This window comes from Tenebrio molitor, chromosome 1, assembly GCF_963966145.1.
Source record: "Tenebrio molitor chromosome 1, icTenMoli1.1, whole genome shotgun sequence".
Lineage (NCBI taxonomy): Eukaryota > Metazoa > Arthropoda > Insecta > Coleoptera > Tenebrionidae > Tenebrio > Tenebrio molitor.
The window spans coordinates 12400766-12427711 of record NC_091046.1 but is presented as its reverse complement, the minus strand read 5'-3'; the positions used below and the strand labels follow the sequence as shown (position 1 = coordinate 12427711).

Genomic DNA, 26946 nt, shown 5'->3' with positions numbered 1-26946 from the left:
CGAATAGTGAAGAGTACGACGTAAGTAATCTTATGTTAAGACAACTCGACCGACATCCCACAATCGTCGAGATAATGATACGGTGAGTTGCGGGCACGTTTTAGTGATCCCGTATCACGCGAAACATTTTCCGAATTCTTATTATAAAAATGACGGTTATCTTGTAATAATACGTCGGAATTTTTTGCTACGTATAGGTGTAATTGACTCGGAGGGGCAGCCCGGAATGCGAAAAAGCTTACCTGCCTAAATGGCGGGTAGAAATATTCTGGATGATTCACGAGAATTGAAATATGAAAGTAATTACGACAGGGGAATTTTATTTTTTGCTAACGTCTCTCCAATTTATTGCTTCAAATTCGAATTATGCAAATTGGACAGATATCGGGGTTTCAGCAAAAAAGAACTGATTTGTGCGGTTATCCAGGTTACCGTTCCGATAATAATTAATTACCAATCGGCGTTCTCCACAAAAAAAATTAATTGCAAATTGATTTGTTTCTTCATCAATATTAAAGACAGTCGTCGCGGACGTTAATTATTATTAATCTGTGACAAGCGACTGCGACACCGACACTCACTCAAAGGATTCTTCTAATAATTAGTTCACTGTTATGAATGTTTTGATAGTTGCTTGAGCTGTCAAAGCAATAAAAACGAATAAAATCGGTAAATATGTCTGTCAAACCTAACATATGAACTTCACATTTAAGTGACAACACAAGAGTAATGCTTTGTGTTCGTGAAGGAAAAAATCAGACTAGATACATTTTATCCCGAAATATGGATGCATCAATTTTTTTTTATAAATATAGAATATTCATTACTGTCTCGATTCATTTATACATCTGATCGATTTCTACAAATCTGACACTAGCGAGCGGTACAAAATAAGTTTATTTTTTAAAAGACTAATTTTGATCCAGTACTTTTTGTTAACCTGAACATTCATTAATAGAAGGTTGGAGCGAAAAATTTATGTTTTTTTGTAAATAAAAACTATAAAACAGCTTCCATTTTGGATGAGAAACTGGTAGGTATGACCTGAAAAAATGTTAAGTAAATCTTTAGACATTTTATTTACAAAGTGTAATTTTTTTTATTTAGATTAACGTGTAATATGGTTCAATAATATAATTTAAATTTGTTAAGTCCTGTAACAATTGTTTATTGCCATGAACAATTATAGATAGAAATTAGTTTATTGACATCATTTTTACCTTTATCTAAAATACCGATAAATCCCTGAATAAATAGAATATTACTTAATACTCAATAACCCTAAGTTGTTCGGAGATACCAATAATTTTCCGAATATTTATCTCCAATATAAAAAGTTTCTAGAGCGTGAGTAAACATAACGTAAAGTAGTTTATAAGGCAATAAATATAACCATATCCAGCAGTCATTTGAATAAACGTTTTTAACCACCGCCTTGAATCTATAGTTTGTTTCGATTTGCATTTTTAAACTGTACTTAATTTAATTTTTAACGGATTAACAATTATTAAGCTTGACAGCTTAATAAATTAATTTAAAATTATGTATTATTAAATTAACTGTTTGGAAGAAGTGCAGCTTTTGATAAATAGTGGAAACAAGTTCACAACACAAACATGATAAATGTAAGATTTTAAATCTGTAATGATGGTAGTTCTGAGATGTTTGGGTCGTATTGGGTAACTTTTTGAAACAACAAAATGATGTAGTTTTTAGGCGAGACGCCGGGCAACATATGTGAAGAAAAGACGAAGCAAAAATAATAAATAGAGACAAAGACGTTTGAACTTACCCAGGACGACAATAAAAAAAATCAAATCAAAACCTGACATTACGGAAAATTAAAAATAAACAATCACCACAAATATCACGAGTGCACAAATAAACACGGGTTAATAAAGTTTAGATCACATTTCGTGTAAAGTTTGTCTACAAGACTGAGAAGCCGTAGTAAACAATAGATAACGTAACGTATAGAGTCGGTGAGCCTCTAGCCTGTAGCCTCTACACCCCTTCGACAACCATATGAAACTGGCCTGATGCCTGATGAGCCAGACAGAAGGGAAAACTTGACAGGCGGCAGCCGGCAAAAGTTTATCCGGTTTATTTGAAAACCTAACAATTCCGACCGACAACGAACTTGTACGAAGTGATTGAACCAACGAATACTGGCCACGTAGGCAACACACTATACAATGGAATGAGGAATTCGGCTTTCGGTTCTTTTATGTGGCGGTGATTAATGACGGTCATTAGGCTAAAACGAGTAAAGCTTTTAATGCTGACCGTCCATATTAAAAAATAATTTGTTTCTCTCGTTTAAAAACAATCGAAAACGGAATTTGAGAGAATTAATTAAACGAGATGAATTAATGCAAAGCCGAAAATCCCTTTAAACAATGGGGACGTTGAATTGAAATTTAAATGAGAATATGACGTAATTTAGAAGAGTAAAAACTTTTTGTACGATTTCAAAAATATTTTGTTTAATGTTGCACGTTTTCCAGTTAGTCACAAAGACAAATTTTTAATTATAAAAGTAAGAAGTGTTACCTATAGCTATACCTAAGCAAAAAATAAAAATATATTAAAATTTCGAATACATAATCAGAAATAATTTAGTTGACTATCAAGAAAAAATGAGAATGTACTGGAAATATGGGAATGCAAGATACTGAGAAGGACTTTTATGGAGGTAAAAAAGTGAGTAGTCAGTGGAGAAGGAAAACAAACTGTTTGGAGAACATAAAATAACACAGGAAGAAAAGAGCCCAACGATTAAGATAGCTGGGGCATGTGGAAAGACTACAGGAAAATACAATTCCAAAACAAACCATACACAGGGAAGACACGAGGAAAAGAAAATGAGATGGAGAGCAAAAAAGAAGTGGATACGAGGAAGGTTTGCATAGGATGTGAGTGACTCAGTGGAAAACGAAGGCAAAGAAAAGACCAACTTGGGAACCAAACCACTTGCAATACAAATTGTTTCCACAAAAATAAAACTAGGTAGTCTTCTAGTAACAAGATGTAATTCTAAGTAAATACTTACGTTTTTGTCAAGTGTTATTCTCAAGTATCGAGAAGTAACATTGAGCTGATAATTGGTGGTAAATTTAGTGATGAAAAACTGACATTGGAAGAGTTTTGTAACAACCCTGTTTCTTTTGTAATATTTAATATTGCATTAATTAAATGGTCCTTCAAATACGATTCGTAGTCAATGTTATGCAGATCATTTTTGCGGTGGTGTCACTCACGCCAACCAACGGCGCTTTCGAATTCGACTCGTACAAGGACTCGTCCCAGCGCCGTTGACATTCGTAACACCACCACAAAAATAATCGGCATAACATTAACTACTCGTCGTATTATAACTAAAAATCGGATTAAAATAAATTCCAAAAAAAAAGCACGAAAGGTAAGAATTAAACAGGAAATTATCTAAACTCGACCATAAACTATGTACTATGTTCTTAACGAACTTGAAGGCTTTTTCAAAATCAAATACAGTGAAACTTCTGAATAACGGACGATTCCCTTGGGCGAACAAATTCTGATTCCCGGAATCGCCGTCGTCCCATTGGTTTCTTCACAATAAATTCTTCTATTAAGCGGATACTCCCAATAACGGACGCGGACAACCTTTTCATTCAATTTCTGACCACAAAAATGTTTCTAAAGCGGACAGCAACCCCGTGAAAACGAATGTTTTCTGAGAAAAGCCATTTCCGCTGAGGTTGATTTGCCTTGCTCTATCGAATTCTCGAATTCCTAAACTGATGTATGTACTCTGTTTCTGAGCCCGATGCCGCTAAGTCATAAAACGACCGAAGCGCTGACAGATTCCAGTGCGTCCAAATGAATAATTAATTATAAGCAGCTTAGGCCATTCTACTGGTAGTATTAAAATTTTACAATTGAACGTTTTGAACTTCCTACTCTAAAGTACTATCCCTTACCTGGCATCTTCTGAACATCATGTTTTCTCACTCTTACTCCCGCACACAGCTTTCAGAATGAGATGGCCAATTTGTTAACGTGAGCCGAGCGCAAGTATCTTCCCGACAAAAGAAATTTGCATGTGCGTGTGTGATTTATTATTGAATTATGATAACCCGGTTTTACGACTTACCGGCATCGAACTCAGAAACGGAGTATAATATTAGGGTGTCCAGAGAGTTCTGAGCGTTTTTTAAAAAAATAGATAAAAATAAATAAATATCTATTACTTAAAAAATTACACAACAATTAAACTAAATATTCGCCGTTATTGTCAATGACTTCCAACCATCTTTGTCCCAAAAGTTCAATTCCACGACGATAGAAGATGGACTCTTTCGTCCCGACCGATTCTGATCTTTAAGACCTTCTTCCCCATTCAGAAATTTCGCAAACCATCTCCGACAAGTAGACTCTTTTACCGTCCCTGCACCTTCAATTCTGCATATATTTCTTGTGGCTGCTGCCACTGAATGTCCACATTTTTAAACTCATATAACATTAAATTACGATTTCGTTCTTTTTCCATGTAAACAATCAATTGTACCCAATTGAAAATTATTTAGCTGAGAAACGTCAAATTGTTTATGGACAAGTGTACTTCATATTTTAAAAAACTAACAAAAATTAGCGATCAATTTTACATTTATTTTATATCGTGAAACAGAATACCACAAAAACGCTCAGAACTTTCTGGACACCCAAATACATTTTTTAAATACATATACAGGGTGTCCCAAAAATAGCGTACTAACTACTTACTACCGTATCCAGGATGTTTCAATGTACACGAAAAAAATATGGAAAAAATTTTTCAGACAAAAAAATAAATAATTATTATTTTTATTATTAACGGTAATACAATGTAAACAAAGATGTACTCGTACATCATTACCTTGCAATGTTCCCGTAGTGGATTTAAAATATTTTTTTCGATTTCCAAAGCTTCTAAATTCACTATTGTGCAGGATTAGATATTGGTAGTGAGTAATCTTGTACTTTGTGATAATATGTACGATTAAAGGTAGCTGTCATGACAATTTAATACATATATTTCAAAATAATTTTCCTGTTAAGTGCCACTTTCAAGGACCGCCAAATCAGCAATTAAGTCCAATAGAATTTTTTAAACATTTTTCTGACGTTTACGCATTCGACTCCTCTAGGACGGATACAATCCCGACTTCTGCAATTCCAATAAGATATACCTAATTACCTACCGAACCTTGAATACAACGCTCAAAATCTCCAAGGCTCCGACCACAAACTAGAACTCCCTTGACTAACCCAGCAAATCTAGGACCACTTGGAACTATAGGCTATAGGACCATTAAACCCTTGGAGGTCTAGGAATTTTTATTTTCAGATACCGAAACCGAAAGGATTTAGGAAGAAGAAAGACTTTAATTTTACAAATATGTAGGTATTGTAAATTATGATTAAACGAAACAAGAAAGTGTATTACATATTTTAATACCTGACGCTGAACAGACTCTAAAGCGTCAGCCTCTCAATCTCAGCCGAGAATAAGTTAACATAAGCGATTAAGCGTTCAATGAAGAGATCTCTTAAGTTATATAAATATAAATGTACCAAGATGGTACCAAAAAAAAATTGAAACACAGGTGGTCCCGAAATAACTTGCCAAAAAAATTCTATTTGGGCACCGTTTCTTACTTGGCAAATTGCAAATCGATAGTAGAACATGCATCCCTTATGTTTTGTAACATTTCCGGTGAGATTTGTCTAATTTCATACCTATTAGGTTGCTTAGGGTTTTCAATACTGTTCGATTGTAGGCATGAAATGAGGCAAATCGCACCGGAAATGTTACAAAACGTAAGGAATGCATTTTACTATCGATTTGCAATTTGCCAAGAATGAAACGGTGTCCATTTTGAACATTTGTTGCTTTAAATAGTCTTCAATTTATAAAATTGGTTTTTATTTTTTAGCACGTAGGCTTTGAAAATATTCAGGAAACAAATAGTGCGTTGTACTCCTTGCCTCGCTCCTTGCTAAGTACTGTTACGATTTAAGTCGCCGCGCGATTGTAAATCTTCGCGATTTTTCTAGAATGTTCTAGAATCCATCGCGACGGAAACGTACTCGGACTTCCGCCGAAAAATCTGCGCACAGAGGGGGTGGAAGCTATAAATCGGGGGAACCAGAGACAGAACGGGGATTTTTCACGACCTTTTGCCGGGAGTGTTGTCAGTGCCTGGGGAGAGTCAAGGGGACAGTGATCGAGTGAATTTGCAGGGCCGACGAGACGACGTAGTGGAGTTCACGAGGGCCGTTGGAGACGATTCGTCTAAGTACCACCGCCCACATCGCCAAGCGGATCACGGACTTCACTACGGGAGGTTCCAGACCGAACGCTTTTGCGGATCAGGATCTCGTCGAGTCCTGTCAGTCCAGGTCGTCCCCGGACTCACCGGAAGGTGCCGGATCTACCCACCAGCAAGTCCGGAGCAGTGGTGACACCCCAATTTTTACAGGCCGTAGCTTCTCAAAGTTTTCGGTTGTATTTTGTCACTCCGTCGAACTAATTGAGCGTTTGTATTTAACTATAGTCAAATTTCCATTGTCACTCATTATTTCGACGGGTGAAAAGTTCTATCAAATTCCTTTAATTTGTATATCGCGTTTAGGATTTATAATTTGTTCCACTGTTAAAGTTGCAGTTTTGTCATAAGGCGCGTCATTTCATTAATCGTACTAACTTAAGAAAAAATTTCCTTATCAAGTCCGTCGGGTTTTTATATTCACGAACGATTATCAATCCGTGAGTGACCTCGCCAGGAATTGTGTATCGCGCTCACCGAACATTTTTTTGCGCGTGGTTCTTCACCGGTCCATACCGGAGAAAAACATCTTAACTTCAATTTTTTTTTTGAGCGAAGGAAGACTTGGAGGACCTCCCCCGCTTATGCGGGCGGCGTAGCCGAATAGCGACGTTACGTAGGACCAGTCGGCCTTCCTCCTTCGCTAAAGAAGGGAATTTTTTTTACTGTTTCGCCGGTACTCGTTCGTTGAATATCTGGGACCCGGAGGACCCTCCGAGGAGTTAGGGTTATTCAATTTTGTACACGCCATAGGGCTAGTCAGGCTTCGTTGTGTTCTTTTTCATTTATATCATTATTTTCATTGTTTGACATCTGAATAAACGATTAGTTGGAAAATTGTGTATCATTTCCCGTACTCCGGGCTGTTTCGGGATTTTTTACAAAAATTACCTATGTCCAAGTTATGAATTTTATTCCAGTTTAAGTTTCCACACTGTATGTACAAATACACGTTTTGGGAGTATCTAAAAATTGATTTTTTTACACACTGCCTAAATCGGAAAATGAAACCGTTGTACAAATATAAATTAATACAAAATTAAAAAGCTTGTTTCTTTATTACTAAATTCAAAGGATAATGAGCTTATTCACCATAATGATGAAGCTTTAGCAGTCTGGAATGTATAAAATGAGAACGAAATACCAACAATTCCACAATTTCAGAAGAATTGGGATAATATCAATATCAAACGAATAATTGCCAATGACTTAATCTTTAATTCACCTAGAGACTTGGCTCGTTTTAAGGCTTTGCAATGCAGAGAATCAGGATCTTGGTACTCTTTTAGATAACACTTCCTTCCAGGTTTGTATTGGTTTAAGATTGGGTTGTAATCTTTGTACACCTCATATTTGCAAATGCAATGCGAAAGCTGACGAAATTGATATTCACGGTCTAAGTTGTTCAAAAAGCAGTGGTAGATTTTCCAGACACACTGAAATTAATTCTACACTTCGCTCCAAAATTAACGCATAATTTGTAATTTATATGATATTATTTTTGTTAACTGTTTCTTTCAACAGATGTGAAGGAAATATGTTTACCTTTCTTATTCAAGTTTTTTTTGAAGATAAATCATCACAAAATGATGATGTGAGAAAAAAAACATAGCAGTGTTATTTTCTGTTTATTCCTTGCCACATTTTTGTCAATTATCAAAGTTAACTGCTTTGAAAGTAGCCTGTTATTGTTATATTCGAGTAAAATGGATCGTAATGGATGAGTTCGAATAAATCTTTCCGCGGAAAAATGTGCGAAAGTGGTGGCGTTCTCCGAAAAATGCGAATCTCAACAATCCATCTCTCGACGCTTGGGGATGACTCAATCTACCATTATAAGGGTTCGAAATCGAGTTAGAGGAACAGGTGCCAATACGAGAAGGTTGGATCAGGGTAGAAAAGGGATACAAACGCAGCTCAAGACAAATTTTTGCGCCTACGAACCTTGAAACAACGATTTGTAACAAGTTCTAGCTTGAGTCAAGACTTTTCCCGGAGGTACAATACTCAAATTAGCCAAAATACAATCAGGCAAAGATTGGCAGAGCATCATCTGCTGCCGTTTGTACCCGCAAAGGGTCCCCTTTTAACCACAGGTCACCGCAAAAGACGACTAGAGTTTACTCGCGATCACCTAAATTGGCAAGAAGCTGATTGAGTTAAGGTATTGTTCAGCGAAAAGTCTAGGTTTTGTCGATTCTCTAATGACAGGTATACAGTGCATTTTTTTTTGACTGTTGTCATAGGGAATTGCATGGTAAAACTTATACCCCCTGTTAACTTTTGTTCTGATGAAAATATTCAAACCATTTTTGCAACAAAGTTGGAAGATTTTTTAAACTATCGGATATATTACAATTCAATATCCTGAACTGTCGAAAAAGTTGTGAAAAAAATATTTTCTAGCGCGCCGGAACAATAGTACGTCGAGCGGTCGCCAGAATAGCGTCCCTGTCGGCTCAACCAGCACCTGACCATCTCCACTTTTGACTTTTATCACTTTCATTTAAAAATAGGGAGATCTCCTGGAGGCTATGATTAAATTAGCTTTTGGAAGGCAGAACATGTAAACATTTATTTATTTAAAAAAAAAACAAAACGTTAACGCACAAATAACTCAACAAATTAACAGGAATTATTAAAGGAAATGTTCAAAGTGTTTTCCTTCGACTGCTAGACAATGTCCCAAGCGATCTTGAAAATTTCTTCGCGTGTTATTCTTGCCCTTAATTCCTCCACAGTTTCTGGTTGACCTATTATGTTTTTTTTTTAACTGTTGCCGTAGGGAATTGCATGGTAAAAATTATACCCTCTGTTAACTTATGATCCACTGCAGATTTGGTGCAATTTTTTATTTTTGTAATAAATCATTAATAAGACTATGTAATGCATACTGTTTGAACAACGAACGACAAGCAGTTTTATTTTACTAATTTTACTCTTCAAAGTTGAAATTAATGAACGTAAATAATTTGACAAAAAACGTAGTAGGCGATATGGGAACAAAAATTAGGTTTTATATTTTAATTTATTATTTATTTTAATCATAGCCTCCAGGAGATCTCGCTATTTAATTTTTAAATGAAAGTGACAAAAGTCAAAAGTGGAGATGGTCAGGTCTCAGGTGTTAGTTGAGCCGACAGGGACGCTATTCTGGCGACCGCTCGACGTACTATTATTCCGGCGCGCTAGAAATATTTTTTCACAACTTTTTCGACAGTTTAGGATATTGAATTGTAATCTATCCGATAGTTTAAAAAATCTTCCACCTTTGTTCCAAAAATGGTTTGAATATTTTCATCAGAACAAAAGTTAACAGGGGGTACAAGTTTTACCATGCAATTCCCTATGGCAACAGTTAAAAAAATGCACTGTATGAAAGTCTACAGACGTCCTGAAGAACGATTTGCCCAGTGCAATGTTGTTGGAACCGTTAGTTTTGGTGGAGGCTCAGTTATGATTTGGGGAAGCATATCTTTGGATACCCGCACGGAGATGTTTGTTGTAGCAATGGACACTTAAATGCCTACGGACACATAACCAATATCTGGGCACCTCATGGTATGGCCTATGCACCACATATCGGCTAAAATTTCTTGTTTATGCATGATAATGCAAGGCCTCACGTAGCACAAGTGATGAGTCTTTGACTTCTATTCATGTTGATTCAACTTTAGAACCCAGATGGGATGACTTTAGTACCATGGAAGGTCAACCTTTATTTTGGGACGTTACTATTGTAGATACACTTGCAGATAGTTACGTTTTGAAAACTTCTGAAGTTTCAGGTTTTGCCGCTGAAATGGCTTGCAACGCAAACATAGCAAATATATATGTAGTTCAATTATTTCGTCAAATTACATATTTAAAGGTTTAGCCTTTGAAACTTTAGGCCCTTGGTGCAAAGAAGCCATCGATTTCATTAATGTCATCGGAAACCGACTTATTGCGGAAAAAGGCGCTTCAAAATCAAAGAAATTCCTTTTCGAGAGGATTACATCGTCTGTAAGTGTAATAGCTGAAAAAAGTCGAAAATATACTAAATGTGTATTAATTGAAACACTGCTAAAGATATCCAATGTTTTATTACGTAAATTAATTTAATTCAATGCCAACAATGCTATTATCTACCCATGCTTCATTATTTGTTTCATCTTTAAATTTAATTTGAGAAATAATTTCTAAATTCTTCATCTGCTGTTTAACTTCATTCTTGGCCAACGCCGCTATTTCACTTCTAATAATATTTTCGATATCTTTTCTTAATAGTTTTACTTCATTATTATTAGTAGTAATATCTTTTCTTAATTGTTTTAATTCATTATTATTAGTATTAAAATTAACCTCCATTTTTTTTAACACAGACATTAATGAAGCCTTTTCTTCTTTTAATGTTGCGTGTGCCTCCTTATATTTGCTTTCCCACGTAGCAAGCTGTAAAAATAATCATATAATAACACAAACGCATAAAGACGAAGACACGTGACGAGACAGACACATAGAAAGACATAACGAATGATCTGACAACGCAGCTCATAGCTTCGCTATAGCATAATAAAAGGTTTTGCAGGGAAATGTTTGTAGCACGACCTGCTAGATGAAAATGCGTCTATTACGTCCCGCTCAACCTGCACAACACGGTGTAGACATCGCGAGTACACACCGGAAGCCATCAAATGACGCTAACATGACAACGAGACCCTAACCTAAGATTTTTTGTGTCAAATGACGCTTCGAAAACAAACGAACCTGAAGTGTCACTCGGCTTGTCAGTTTGACAGAAATTGGTGTGTGCGAGCGCCACGTAACGGAAAAAATTGCGAATCCCCGAAGTCAAAAAAACAATGAAATTTGCGATATTGAAGAGGCCGCTAAGACGCACTTACATCTAGCAGGTTGTGGTTTGTAGTAATCAAAAGTTCTGTGTTAATAATGTCACGTGTGAGTCGTGTTTTTTGTATACATTCGGTACACTCAGCTAAACTAGAGGTTATAAAGTTAAATTGATGAAAAAAAAGTAAATTTTCAATTAGGAAACGGAACTCATCAATTTTATTAGTTAATTTCCATCAAACCAATATAGGGGAATGCCGTGTTTGTATTGCTAATAAACATCAACGAATGAAACGTTTAGGGCAAGGTTGATATTTTGTGAAAACGGTACAAGAAAACATTTTATCAATATTTTTAACAATTGCTCATAAAAAGGTGTAAAGAGAGTATTCCTAGTATTTCATTTTGACGCGTTTAGCGAACGAATGGCATAGTTAGATGATGATCACGTGTATAGTGAAATTTTTTTAATAAACAATTGTCAGTGTCAAAATGAAGTAAAAAACCATACTGTACCACCCTAAAATTTGGACATATGGACCAGCTGTATAACAATTTGACACCAAATCATGGTTAAGGTTATGTTCACTTCACTTCCCGGACCTGTTTTCCGCGAATTTATTTTCAAAACAAATTTAATGAGAAATCAGGAGAAACCTTTTCGAATTTGAAATAAACTCTCGCTCGTTAGGGCGCAGGCTCAGTTACATAAAAAAATGTTGACACTCAATGTGACCAATCGTATTATCATGAAAATCACAGTTTGGCTCATACCAACAAGACAACGTTTTGACAATTGTTTATTAAAAAAATTCAACTATATGTACTGTTTATACATCTATTTATTTCCTTTTCTATATGTTTACAACAAACGAAAGGGACAATGCTGCAACTAGTGGAGAGCGTATCTGTGTGCTACGTTGCCAGATCATTGGTCGTAAATAACATTACAAACAAATAGGACACATTAACACTGGAAAGTGATTATTACACTTGTCGTCGCTCTTGTCTCGCTAACGCTCCTCCGTCTTCTTTGCGTCTCTCCGGAACTCACCTGCGGCCGTGACGGCCTTGGTCGCAGCGTAGATGTACTTCTTGAACTCATATTATTGGACCTAACATAAAGAAAGATTAGGATCATAAAGAAATATTACACATACAGGTCGCTAAAAAGTATGGATACAGCTAAATATTTTCAGAACGGTTTAGCAGAGCTCATTGAAATGTAGGATACAGTTGGAGTTTTTTTTTCAATTTTTTACCATCATTTATTTTGAAAATGCAAGGCTAACTTGATTTTTTTTTAAATGGTACGGGCGGTCAAATTTGTTATTTAAAAAAACGCATTTTTTTCTGAATTCATTAATGTAACACATGCCCATCTTTATTTTTATGAAAAATGGTTTTTTTTTTGTAAATAAAAACTATAAAACAGCTTCCATTTTGGATGAGAAACTGGTAGGTATGACCTGAAAAAATTTTAAGTAAATCTTTAGACATTTTATTTATAAAGGCCCGGTTGCACCAACGTGAGTTAAATTTAACTACAAATTAAAATATACGAGAACATTGTTATTACAATAGGTAACTAAAGTAACGAAGCATTTTAACCTACATTTAACTTTAACTGCCGTTGGTGCAACCGACCCAAAGTGTAATATTTTTATTTAGATTAACGTGTAATATGGTTCGAATATAGTAATTAACGTTATAAGTCCGGGAACTCATAGTTTACAGTACGAGTTAGACGTTTAAGGACGAGGCGACGAAGGAGCCGAGTCTTGAAACTCGAAACGAGTACTGTAAAAAGAGTTCACGGACGAATGTCGTTATGTATTTTATTTCATCCTGCCTCAAATTTCGTTTGAAAGAAACATTGAAATTAATTTCAAAATATTCAACAAAAGCTCCAAATCTAGTCACATTTTAGGAACATGATTAGCAACGGCTGTTTGGCAGTTGTTTATTTTGTTGAAATAATTTTGTGCGTCAAAATGACTTCTAAAGCAAATCCTCCAGAAATTGTAAGAAAATCTGCAGAAGCCTGTGCTGAATTAATACCTAGCAAGTCTGGTGAAAGGTACCAAAAACAATTCAGCCATTTTTGTAAATGGAAATCAGAAAATAATGTGAAGAAAATTACGCAAGAGGTTATGCTGGCTGGCCTATTTTTTAGATTTGGTTTAAATGGTTGTATTATTTTATTTGTGAACTACCGTTTTTAGTCTGAGAAAGTAAGTGCATCTTCTTTGTGGCCGAAATAGTAAAATTGTTAATTTGTATTTAGATGTAGTTTTGAATAAAACATTTCTTAAAACTGAATCATTGTTATTGCGATTGTTACTTTTGTGTTTCCAGTAGCAACACTTAACCGGCGTCCGGCCGTTTTTTGCGTTTTCCCGGATTCAAACTGATGACGTAAAGTATTGAAATTTGACACAGGATGAAATAAATATAATTTAAATGTGTTAAGTCCTATAACAATTGTTTATTGCGTTGAACAATTATAGATAGAAGTTAGTTTATTGACATCATTTTTACCTTTATCTAAAATACCGATAAATCCCTGAATAAATAGAATATTACTTAATACTTAATATTACTAAATATATTAAAAAATATATTAAAATTTCGAATACATAATTAGAAATAATTTAGTTGACTATCAAGAAAAAATGAGAATGTACTGGAAATATGGGAACGCAAGATACTGAGAAGGACTTTTATGGAGGTAAAAAAGTGAGTAGTCAGTGGAGAAGGAAAACAAACTGTTTGGAGAACATAAAATAACACAGGAAGAAAAGAGCCCAACGATTAAGATAGCTGGGGCATGTGGAAAGACTACAGGAAAATACAATCCCAAAACAAACCATACACAGGGAAGACACGAGGAAAAGAAAATGAGATGGAGAGCAAAAAAGAAGTGGATACGAGGAAAATTTGCATAGGATGTGAGTGACTCAGTGGAAAAGGAAGGCAAAGAAAAGACCAACTTGGGAACCAAACCACTTGCACTAAACTGATAAAGTTTCTGATCTATTAGAGAGCAATACAAATTGTTTCCACAAAAATAAAACTAGGTAGTCTTCTAGTAACAAGATGAAATTCTAAGTAAATACTTACGTTTTTGTCAAGTGTTATTCTCAAGTATCGAGAAGTAACATTGAGCTGATAATTGGTGGTAAATTTAGTGATGAATCTAGATTTTTTCGTGGGGTTGCATTTTTTTTACAGCGGAAAATGAACACAGAAATATTATTTTCTAACAAATTAAAATGTACAATTTGAAAAATTGACATTGGAAGAGTTTTGTAACAACCCTGTTTCTTTTGTAATATTTAATATTTCATTCATTAAATCGTCCTTCAAATACGATTCGTAGTCAATGTTACGCAGATCATTTTTGCGGTGGTGTCACTCACGTCAACGGCGCTTTCGAATTCGACTCGTACAAGGACTCGTCCCAGCGCCCAGCGCTGTTGCCATTCGTAACACCACCACAAAAATAATCGGCATAACATTAACTACTCGTCGTATTATAACTAAAAATCGGATTAAAATAAACTCCAAAACAAAAGCACGAAAGGTAAGAATTAAACAGGAATTTGTCTGAACTCGACCATAAACTATGTACTATGTTCTTAACGAACTTGAAGGCTTTTTCAAAATCAAATACAGCGAAACTTCTGAATAACGGACGATTCCCTTGGGCGAACAAATTGTGATTCCCGGCGTCGCCGTCGTTCCATTAGTTTCTTCACAATAAATTCTTCTATTAAGCAGATACTCCCAATAACGGACTCGGACAACCTTTTCATTCAATTTCTGACCACAAAAATGTTTCTAAAGCGGACAGCAACCCCGTGAAAACGAATGTTTTCTGAGAAAAGCCGCTGAGGTTGATTTGCCTTGCTCTATCGAATTCTCGAATTCCTAAACTGCTGTATGTATGTACTCTGTTTCTGAGCCCGATGCCGCTAAGCCATAAAACGACCGAAGAGCTGACAGATTCCAGTGCGTCCAAATGAATAATTAATTATAAGCAGCTTAGGCCATTCTACTGGTAGTATTAAAATTTTATAATTCAACGTTATGGACTTCCTACTCTTGCCTTACTTGGCATCTTCTGAACAACATGTTTTCTCACTTTTACTCCCCCACACACCTTTCAGAACGAGATGGCCAATTTGTTAACGTGAGCCGAGCGCAAGTATCTTCCCGACAAAAGAAATTTGCATGTGCGTGTGTTAAACGGTGATTATTATTGATTTATGACAACCCGGTTTTACGACTTACCGGCATCGAAGTCAGAAACGGAGTATAATAATTTTTAATCTGAAAATTAATTTGAACCAATTCTCGAAATATGTATCGTACTAAGTAAGGTAACATGCTTGCTGCAATTTTTTCCCATAAATTTTTTAAATACATATATCTAACATAAGCCCCATTTTCTAATTTAAAAAAGTGTCAAATTTGAGGTACCCCGGAAGTCAAGTGACAACTCTTGTCAGTCATATTTTACTCTTTAGAGAAGCAGCGACGATTGCCCTTGCAAAATTTTTGCCAAATCAACAAATAAGAAATTTTGTCATATAGTACGAACTTCTTGGTAAACACTGTAGATCTTGAATTTGAAAATGCGCGTGCTTTAGTGTAGGCGTTGAATGGAGAGACATCTACTTATTCAACGGTATAGGAGAACTCAATCTACGCATTCGACTCCACTAGGACGGATGCAATCCCGACTTCTGCAATTCTAATAAGATATACCTAATTACCTACCGAACCTTGAATACAACACTCAAAATCTCCAAGGCTCCGACCACAAACTAGAACTCCCTTGACTAACCCAGCAAATCTAGGACCACTTGGAACTATAGGAGCTATAGGACCATTAAACCCTTGGAGATCTAGGAATTTTTATTTTCAGATACCGAAACCCAAAGGATTTAGGAAGAAGAAAGACTTTAATTTTACAAATATGTAGGTATTGTAAATTATGATTAAGCCAAACACGAAAGTGTATTACATATTTTAATACCTGACGCTGAACAGACCCTAAAGCGTCAGCAGGCCGCCGAGAATAAGTTGATCTAAGCGATTAAGAGTTCAATGAACAGATCTCTTAAGTTATGTAAATATAAATGACCAAGATGGTACCAAACAAAATTGAAATACCTATACAGGTGGTCCCGAAATAACTTTCAAAAAAAAATTATGGTCATTAGAAGGATCTAACAAGTCCGGAAAACCCCTTTTTGTTAGGTCCAAAATAATGGGGCGCTGCTGTCCACAAAAATACGTACCTATAATCAATTCATTTTTGTAATGACGAACTAAAGTTACTATATTTAGTAACTTTTGTATTGTGAACACATCTTTTTACCGAGAATTTGGGCTTTTAAAAAGTTAGGTTATGGGTCACGTTATTTGTACTGGTCCCAATCAAAGTATTGTGAAATTAAATTTGTTTAATTATTTTGAAAAAAAAACGAAAGTTGCACTAAACAAATACGAAAAGGCAATTGAACGTAACAATGAAATAATTTTGCATTTTGCTACTCATCCACGTCATCGTCGCTGTTTTCTAAGTCCGAATCGGAATCTTCAACCCAATTAACAATAATTGGGGATATGTCATGGATGCTAAAGTTTCCCATAAGCCTTGTTCTTGTTCTTCATTTAAAATTTTGTACATACTTTTGGGACTGAAGCCTGTACAGCACTTAGGGAGAGTTTTATTTTAGATTAGCATTTATCGAAAAAACATCCGCCACTGCTTCTACAGTTTTTCACTTTACATATTTACGTTTCCATTATCTCCATGAGTAATTTCTTTTATTTTGTTCAAAGCCTTTAAAACGTGCTGCTTCATCTGCTTGCTTATTGATGCTTTACTCGGTTTTGGAAATTCATTCATTTTGGCAGTGACAATAAGACAATAATATGACAATTTAAATCATTGCCAACTGTCGAATTTTCATTTATTTTGTAAAATCTAACAAAGAAAAAGTTCCAGTTAGTTTGTCATTACAAAAATGAATGCATTATACAGGGTTATTCTAAATGATTGTAGTCGAAGTAGGCGTGAAAACTGAATGTAAAATTTATGGTTGCCGCTCCACATAAAAAAAACATCAAAATGATGTGAATAAGTGAGTACACACCGTTCACACACGGGTGCAAAACAACTCAATTTTTTTGGATTCAATCGTTAATTTAACGAAAATAAATAAAAAACCCTTCACCGCACTTTTCACCTAAAAAATGAGAGTGACAGCGAGAAAACTGACAGTTCACATGAAAGCGGCAAAAATGTAATAACATGGGCATGGCCTACGTCGACTACAATCATTTAGAATAACCCTGTATTTATCCGTTCACGATTGTTTCAAATTCGGACTGTCTATGAAGATCTGAAGATTATAATTGAATTACACTGATTCAATTAGGGAATTGACAACAAGACGAATATTTAATAACGAAACGTCATATGACCGGACCTGGGGGCTTTATTTGAAGTCATTCGCAAAGTTGCGTGTGCGCAAATCACCAACATGCGAATGGTATTGCGCATATCGCTAAGCGACCGTTCACAATACCATTCGCATGTTGCTGATTTGCGCACACGCAACTTTGCGAATGACTTCAAATAAAGCTCCCCTGACGCCAGTCTAACAAAAAAAATCGTGGCCTCCTGCGTGTTTAAAACAATCGTGAACGGCATATAGTCAGGAATTAATTGTTGGTGTTTGTAAGGATGACAGTATCTAAGCAACCATACCTGAATCTTTTATGACAAATCTGACAAATTGAATCAAATTATGCAATGACATTTATTGAAAACGCTGTACGCTGTGTGCGTTAATTCACCAGGTTACTTCGACGTGTCACTTGGCATACCCTTTCATTTGAAATAAAAAAGTTAGGGATGGTTGCGAACTTCCGGAAGCAGATACGCAAAAACCATTAAGTACGCCAAAATGTGGGCAAGGAAAAACAAAAGTTGACCTGTTTCGGGATTTTTTACAAAAATTATCCATGTCCAAGCTGTGAATTTTATTCCAGTTTCCAGTTTCCACACTGTATGTACAGTTGCGGAATTAAAATTACGGGCACTATTTTTCTGTCACTTCAACAAAATCTCTGTAAAGCACCTTCTACTGTCATCATGACTGACATTCAAAAATTAAACTTTTCTGTGTCAGTCACCCAATCAATTCTGAATTTTGAGATTTCAGTTAGTTGCACTGAGTGTAATTAAATCATCGTTTTGATATGTTGCCTACCCGTTATTATGCCACAAATGACAATTTTTGAATGCCAAAAAGACAAAAACATGACAAGAGTAAAAAATAAGGTTATTAACGTAAAGGTTGTTTTAGAGTTTATATCATGACATTGACAATAGTGTCCGAAATTTTAATTCCGCAACTGTATACAAATACACGTTTTGGGAGTATCTAAAAATTGATTTTTTTACTCACGGGCCGCCACTGCCTAAATCGGAAAATGAAACCGTTCTACAAATATAAATTATTTCTTTATTACTAAATTCAAAGGATAATGAGCTTATTCACCATTATGATGAAGCTTTATCAGTCTGGAATGTATAAAATGAGAACGAAAGACCAACAATTCCACAATTTCAGAAGAATTGGGATAATATCAATATCAAACGAATAATTGCCAATGACTTAATCTTTAATTCACCTAGAGACTTGGCTCACTTTAAGGCTTTGCAATGCAGAGAATCAGGATCTTGGTTGAATGCAATAGGTACAGTTGCGGCTGTTGAAATCTCGGACAGGAAAGATTTAAACACTCTGTATAAATTCCGAAATTTGATTAGCGTAAACAGGATTTTCATCAAAGATTATAAAGTCAGTGTCAGTATTTGACATATTAGGTCAGAATCGCGTGTAACTTTTGAAATGCCGCAATTATCTGATTTGCAAAAATGTGTTTGACTGAGCGACGGTGTGAGTATAAGAGCCATTGCGAGAGAAATTAATGTGGGTAATGTTTGAGTGACATTTTGAGAAACGTCACTTTCAATACCATTTACAAAGCTAAAAGTTTGGCGTTGTCAAAGTGTCTGAGTTTTCAACGGCCGCAAGTGTACAATCGCGGCCATCCAAAAATGAACGATAGCTTGCGAAAATTTCCGTATTTTTCGTTAGATTAAATCAGGCTGTATTCATTGGCGTTCGTGCAGCAGGCGTTACTATTTTAATAACAAAAAGTTGTAATAATAAAAATGAGACTGAGAAGTAATTAATACATTATTAAAGTGAAAGTAAACTTTAGTAAAGAAACCTTTCCAACACCTATTCGCATTGGCCTCTCAAGCCTGTTTTCTTGACAACCCCTCTTTATATTGAAGATGCAAGATGCAAGTCTTACTGCAATGTAATTCTCTCGCCACAGCAGCCAACGACCCAATTTTCTTCTAGCTTTGCAATAGCCCTAGCTGTCTGCATCGGAGAGAGATGTGGCATTTAAAAAAAATAGTTTCAATAAATTTTTTATCGCTAGTGTCAAACTTTGACATTTTAGGACGCCTATGATTTAAAGTAAATATCAAACTATAAAAAAAAAAACGTTCACTTTTGGATGGCCGCGATAGTACCTTCTCCTAATATTGGTAGATACTCTTTTAGATAACACCTCCTTCCAAGTTTGTATTGGTTTAAGATTGGGTTGTAATCTTTGTACACCTCATATTTGCAAATGCAATGCGAAAGTTGACGAAATTGGTATTTACGGTCTAAGTTGTTCAAAAAGCAGTGGTAGATTTTCCAGACACAGTGAAATTAATTCTATTATCAACCGGTCTTGTTAATTCAACTTTAGAACCAAACGGACTGTCTCGGGATGATGCAAAACGCCCAGATGGGATGACTTTAGTACCATGAATTAAAGCTCAACTTTTAGTTTGGGACGTTACTATTGTAGATACACACAGATAGTTACGTTTTGAAAACTTCTGAAGTTTCAGGTTTTGCCGCTGAAATGGCTTGCAAACGCAAACATAGCAAATATAGTTCAATTATTTTGTCAAATTACATATTTAAAGGTTTAGCCTTTGAAACTTTAGGCCCTTGGTGCAAAGAAGCCATCGATTTCATTAATGTCATCGGAAACCGACTTATTGCGGAATCAGGCGATTCAAAATCAAAGAAATTCCTTTTCGAGAGGATTTCCCTTGCTATTCAACGTGGAAACGCTGCAAGCATTCGGGGCACTTTTCCAGATTCCGCATTATTATCGGAAATTTTTGCATTGTAAATCAAAAATGTTATGTAGTTATGTTATCAATACTTACATCTAATGATTTTTTTTATTCAATTAATTAATATTTTTAAAAATTAGAACAAATCTTGTATGTAACACGTTAAGAAATGCAATTTTGTGTAACTCGTGTGATTTTGCGGGATCTCGCTGCGCTCGTCCCGCAAATATTCCACTCGTTACACAAAATAACGCATTTCCTAACTGGTTACATAAATAGCTATTGGGTCATTGTTCACTTTAACTACTTCTGAATTTTCCCGTTTTTTCAGGGCGTCCTCCTACATCGTTGAAAATTTTCCTTACCCTTTAGTTATACTAAGACTTGGCGCGACCTTGACGCGACCTTGAAACACAACAACAGAGAAAAAAAGGCATTTGCACAAGGTTTGAATGGTGGGACACGATCTAGGAGGACGCCCTTCTGTCTAGCTAGAAAAAACGCGAAAATTCCAGAAGTAGTTAAAGTGAACAATTACCTTATTTTGATAATTTAAATGCATGTTAAGTATGTTTTAGTTGATATCTTGCAATTAGTGTTTAATTAAATCCACATAATTCAAAATGACGGTGTTTTAATTCACCAATCAAAACGTAAGATGTCGCTGCTGATGGAACATGTATTTTTACAGAACTTTCCTTTTCACGATTAGCGAATTCTACTTTTGACAACTATTATTTGAGTGATTTGACAGTGACGTTTGTGAACAGCTGTCGAATTGTGTACTTTAGTTGGTGCGTGCTAAAAACATTATTGTAAATTACTGTTAATACAATTCCATCGCGCAGTGTTCAATAATACTTGCTTTTTATTAATTAATTTGTGTGCCATCAACTTTCGTAACATAATTACGTCAGGTTCTTCCTAGTAGAAAGTTTACATCAGTGTTCACTGGGAATTCCTTCTTATCACCTTAGGCCAACGCTCGTCATAAACTCATTGTCCACACTAACTACGTATGCTTCATTGTTAATTTTTTCGCCAACATGGTCAACAAGTGCAAGGTAGGAATACAATTTCACGCCTTGGTCTTTAAAAATGATTTTTAAATGCCTTACAGGAATGTGGTTGCATGTGCAAAAAATGTGTGGCAAGTGACCATGATGTACATTTACACGTTGAAATCGAAAATCTGAAACAGAAATTGGTCGAACGCGAGAATCATATTGTCACAATGGAGACAAATTTTTTGAATGAAGCTAACAAATTTCCCAGTGGAGAGTTGGTTGCGCTCAGGGAAGAACTGCTCACATGGCAGGACAAATATAAGAGGTAATTAATCAGATAATGAAGCCTTAAGCTGACACCCAGATTAATGATTTAAGGTTGTATGATGCACATAGACGAGTCCAAAGAGTAAACCAAGGATTAGAAGATAAGCTGCTAAAATTAGTGGATGTTTGTGAAACGGAAAAAACTACGTTAACTAAAGATGTGGCGGTTTTATCCCAAAAACTGGCAGAAGCCAATTATGCTGTTAAGAAGTTGACTGAAGACAATGTGGGTTTAATATGGTCTAGTTTGTAATAGGTGAATAAATTTGTGTTTTGTAGGAGAGGTACAAGAACGATGTTTCTCTAGCAATACAGTTTCTTCAGTGTAAACAAAGCAATTTTGTAGCTCATAAATTTGATTCTGTGAGTATACATTGTGGGAAAGGTGTTGTCAGGTATGAAATATTTTTTATTGTAGTTACCCCAGGAAGTACAAGTACAAGTGTCTTCTCACATGACAAATAAACGAAAACCTGAGGAAAAAAAGGTTTCTTATGAAATGAAAAGTATTAAAGTGCCCATTCCTACATTTCCGCCTACCGCAATGGTATACTCAGTTCCTAAGTCCCCCAAACCAGACAGGAAAGTAGAATCTGAGGTGGAATCGCCTGCAGTTGACATAGTATCAGCGGCAATAATGGCGAAAGTCTTAGAAGAGCGTCAGAAAGAGAAAGCTTTCGCTAAGCATTGCGATACGTGTACTTGTTCAAAAAAATTGAACATAGTTTGTGAAATATCGCACTACACTGTAGGGACCCAGACGGGAGATTACAAGAACGTATTGTGTCTTAGGTGTAACGAGAATCTACCACAGAGCCCCCAGAGAATGAAATTAGTAAAGCAAGAGCCGCCTAAAAAGGTACCGATCTACCCCAATGAATCTACAGACACTGCTCAAACCAACGGAAACAATATCGTTAAAGTACAGCCCAATAACTTTCTAACCGATGAAACTCCACATGTAGAATCAAACAGCCCTTTAGTCACTCAACCAAACAATAATTTATCGAACCCTGAGGTAAAGTCCCAACCTGATATAAATTTTTTTAGTATAAACGAAGCTCCTCGAGTTAAAAACGCAAAATCTCCGAAATTAGGAGTGAAAGTGGAACACCACCGTCTGTGCACCAAAACCTCGCCAACTTACGAAGTCGAAAACAACAAAGATAAGTCTGAGTCCGACGAGACCAGTGCCAAAAATGGTTCTTCCGAAAACTTGAAAGGCCCCAGATACTGCTCGATGAGAGTGCAAACGGGTACCAGAAACATCCTGCTCGACAACGCTCACAACAACGTGGCGCCCGTCTTGTACAAGCGCCACCACAAAATCAAACACGAAGAGACCCCGACGACGCACGAGGCGTCGCGCACGGAGTCTTGCTCGAGCGAAGACTTGAAGAATATCTCCATCATCAGCGATAACTCCACGCACAATCGGCAGAGAGTAGCGGACTGGATACAGAACAGTAACTTGGAGAACGAGAACAGTAGTTCAGAAAACTCCCAATCGGAGCCGCTGATCGGCGGAAAGAAGCCCAATTTGCCCGGTGTGGATAAGATAAAGTACGCGGAGATGGAAGAGCACGTTAAGAGATTTCTCTTCGGGGAAAGCGAATTTTTGAAAACTGTGGAAATCGGCAAGTTGAAATATCAGAACTACAGGGAAAATGAAGGCGATCGTACAGAAACTAACAGCTCGAGGAGCAACTCGCATACGGAGACAGAGATCTAGTTAAATTACTTCACACATTATGGCTTTAACCATTAAATTTATACTTTGTGTTAATTTATTCGTCTTTTACATGAGTGCAATGAGTCAAGTTAAATGTCATTACAAATTAGGATATATTTTTAAGTAGTGTGGAACTCGAATGTGATCCGTAAAAATTAGTCGGAAGTATCGGAACTGGAGAAGCAGAACTTCACAGTTTTTAAATATTTTTGGATGAGCATGATTAATATCGTAGGCAATTAAAAAAAACATAATCAGGACTTACGAATTGTTATTCTCAAATATATCAGGTGCGAAAGTTCCGCTTAAGACTACTGGTTTTGTGACAAATTATTTGAGTGAGTACTCCCATTCTTGTTTTTAGTGCCACGAGATTACGCGATCATGCCATAACATTATTATTACCCTGTGATTGAGTTGCAGCAAATTTGCGAAATAATACCACGGCTGGATTTGTTTAGTAAACAATTACACACTCTTCAGCAACTGTGCTTCATGCAACAACCGTAAAAATGTTATTAATGGTAAAGTTATGTCTGCCGATAAATAGTCTTAACATTTTGTTAAGGCTCCGGTGGTTCTGTCTGTTCTGACCGAAACCAGTAAACAGTGTGGAAATCGTTTACAATATGTCAACATTGTTATCGTTTGACGACTTTTGATTAATCTCATCGATGTCACTCACCTTGGAAGTCGGACGAGACTTGGCATCAGAAATTCAGCGAAAGTTAATCAGAAGTGGTGCCACACAAATTCGAGCTTTTCTTAATTTTTCATCGTTTCGGGCGTCCAAAATTTCAAATTTGTGATCGCAGTAGTTGCCAAATTTTTTGAAAACCCTTCAATGAAGTTGTGAACGCCGAAACGTTTCACTTTTATTAATGTTATAGTTCATATGATAAGCTGTGATTTACAATGTATGTGAGATTTTAAAATAGAATAGTAGAGGAAACTCCTATCACACTACATGATGAGTTACCTGACCAAATGCTTTAATTATTTTCCGACTTTATATGTCGACTGTAATATAAGTTTTAGTGTGTTTCGTGATGTTTTATGTTGTAGCTAAGTGATTAAATGAGAGTGGCATGAAAGAAACATAACAGTAGCGAAAAGTACAAACATTCACCCGTTCCAAGCACACAAATACTCTGCTATGAATTTAGTTCAAAGAGTATTCCTAATAATTTTAAATACTCCTCGCTCAAATTTTTTTTGCACTAAATCAAAATTACGGAGCAATATGTGATTTGCAAATGTAAAATTGCTGGGACACTGATCTCTGTAACTTCATTGATCGGTCAGTTAAAATATCTTGTTTAAGAGGTTGTGAATTAATTTTTAGTTGAAAGCGAAATTGATCGTCGAATTGTTTAATCAAATTTTTCATGTCATTCCCAATTTAGAAACATTTTATGTATATAAATGTAATCAGTCTGATTAGTGTACCTATCGAATTAGCCCCCTAGTTACAAAGAATAGAAATATTTATCCATACATCTGCTGTTTTATTTTTAGCCTTTTCGGTGGTATGATAATTTTAAACAATAAGAGCCGATTTTTTTTTAATTGTCGTTTACATATGACGATTGCGTCATAATTTTTTCGTACAATTAGTAATAATCCTTGAACAAATCAGTTGCAGCTTACGAGAATATAAAATTGTAATTTAATAAAACTTTTTAGAATTTGTGTCTCTAATAGGTCTATTATTGTATTCAATTTGGAGTCGTTTATGGCTATCTATTAAAGCACTCGTGGTTTACATTTAATAGATCTCTAAGAAAATTTTGATCAATATTCTAGTGTATTATTGTCATTTACACCAAAAAACTTCCAATATTAATGTTCAAACTCTACTTTTTAACATCTTTTGCAGATATAGTTGCATCCGTTACCTTGAATTACCAACTAATTTGAAAATTTAATTTTTTTATTTAAAAATTAAAGCAAGTGCAAATTCTAAAAAATTACATAAAAAACTCGCTTTATAAGGGCATTGGCGCACTCGTCCCATAGAAAACTCCCCTACGGCTTGTTTTCTACACTTGGGACTCGTGCGCCAAATCAACCCTTATAAAACTCGTTCTTTAATAAACTATTATTAGTTTTAAGAAGTGTATTTAATAATCATTAACGGCGGAGAAAAAATAAATGTTATAAAGTTATGTTACAAACATGACGTAAGTTATGTCTGTATACTTTCTTTGCATTGTGTTTGTTCGCCAAATTAATAGAATGTGTAGGTATATTTACTTATTAACTATGATGAAGTTCACGGCAAACTTCTTCTCTTTTTCCAAATTTAACAGTTACCATCAGCTATTAGTTTTGGAAAAAATGTTCTGTTTAATGCTTTCAATCTACATTATGGATTGAGGACTAGGTATGTACTCAAGTGCGTTTGCTTCAACTTCGGTGTTGATTTTTTGAATAACTTGAATAGTAACATACTATACAATGGTGTCAATAATGATCATGTCGATATTTCGGTTTTAAACTAAGACAAAAGGTATTAATTTAATATAATTATTTTAAATAAAATAATTTCTTATAAATTGCACTTAACTTGTTAACTTATAAAAATGTTTGTACCTTCTGATGCGAAGCATGTGCGTGTAAAACAATTAAAAGAAATTTAACTGACAAAACAGATGTTTTATGAACGTTAAGAAACGGACATCGTAAAAACTTTAAAAAGCGGTTTGATGATGAAATTTTAGATCATATTTTAAATTATATGTACGAAGTAAAATTATAAGTAGGAAGCTGTTTATTCTCGTTGTGTATTAACAGGGACCTTCTGATTATTATTCAGATTTTTTATAATTAATAATAGTAATTACCTACCAATCATTATGTAACAATTCTGAATGTACAAAGCAGCATTAAATGAGATGAAACTAAATACGGAAGCTAATAAATCAACTTCGTGATTTTTTTTTACCTTTCATAACAGCAGACATATTAACAACTTTCAATTAATTACTGGCGGTGTACCTGCATTTACGCACATAATTGGTAATGGAAGTTGGAATTATATTTTTTAAGAAAATAAAGCTAAAAAAAAAAGAAAAATATTGGGTAGGTACTTAAAATGTATATGTAATAGGTATAACACCACGAAGGTGGATCAAAATTCAAAACCAAAATATATTTTTTTTTATTTCTTGGGGTCTTGATGTCTAATGACTAATGTGCTGTCGGACATAGCAATAATTGTCCTGTCATCATAAATTATGTAAATAAGTAATTGTATTGCAAATAGTAAATTTCTCCTTTTGTTGGCAAGCTGATAAAAAATACTATAAAAAATTGCTAATATGTACTATTCCGGACACGGAATCTTGGCCATAACTGACATTTAACTGACAAATATGTGTAAACTGGCCTTTATTGAATATAACCCAACTTTTGACTCGATAATGCTATTTCCCTGCTTTTTTGATGTCACAAGAA

The 26946-nt window shown here is 35.3% G+C and overlaps 2 protein-coding genes and 2 long non-coding RNA genes across 5 annotated transcripts in view; 1 reads left to right on the top strand and 3 right to left on the bottom strand.

Moving 5' to 3' along the window:
- LOC138134805 (tyrosine-protein kinase-like otk) overlaps nucleotides 1-2074 on the bottom strand; it is a 75811-nt gene extending 73737 nt beyond the window's left edge. The window contains exon 1 of one of the 2 annotated variants that reach the window (XM_069053351.1): nucleotides 1793-2074. In XM_069053351.1, the coding sequence (XP_068909452.1) occupies nucleotides 1793-1832 (40 nt within the window). In that variant the 5' untranslated portion in view covers nucleotides 1833-2074. The remainder of the gene's footprint in view (nucleotides 1-1792) is intronic. The other variant, XM_069053435.1, reaches the window with a different exon arrangement.
- Nucleotides 2075-10416: 8342 nt separating this feature from the next.
- Nucleotides 10417-12881, bottom strand: LOC138141151 (uncharacterized). Its single transcript, XR_011163022.1, has 2 exons — nucleotides 12175-12881; nucleotides 10417-10784 (listed from the first exon to the last, which is right to left on the bottom strand). It is a non-coding gene; the product is annotated as an uncharacterized lncRNA (long non-coding RNA).
- A 7666-nt stretch (nucleotides 12882-20547) lies between these two features.
- LOC138126927 (uncharacterized) lies at nucleotides 20548-21427 on the bottom strand. Its single transcript, XR_011158006.1, has 2 exons — nucleotides 21287-21427; nucleotides 20548-21222 (listed from the first exon to the last, which is right to left on the bottom strand). It is a non-coding gene; the product is annotated as an uncharacterized lncRNA (long non-coding RNA).
- On the top strand, nucleotides 21184-24984 carry LOC138126919 (uncharacterized). Its single transcript, XM_069042741.1, has 5 exons — nucleotides 21184-21485; nucleotides 21542-21753; nucleotides 21807-21981; nucleotides 22035-22118; nucleotides 22174-24984. Exons 1-5 carry the CDS (start codon nucleotides 21468-21470, stop codon nucleotides 23485-23487), a joined length of 1803 nt encoding a protein of 600 aa, XP_068898842.1. The 5' UTR covers nucleotides 21184-21467; the 3' UTR covers nucleotides 23488-24984.
- Nucleotides 24985-26946: the final 1962 nt, after the last annotated feature.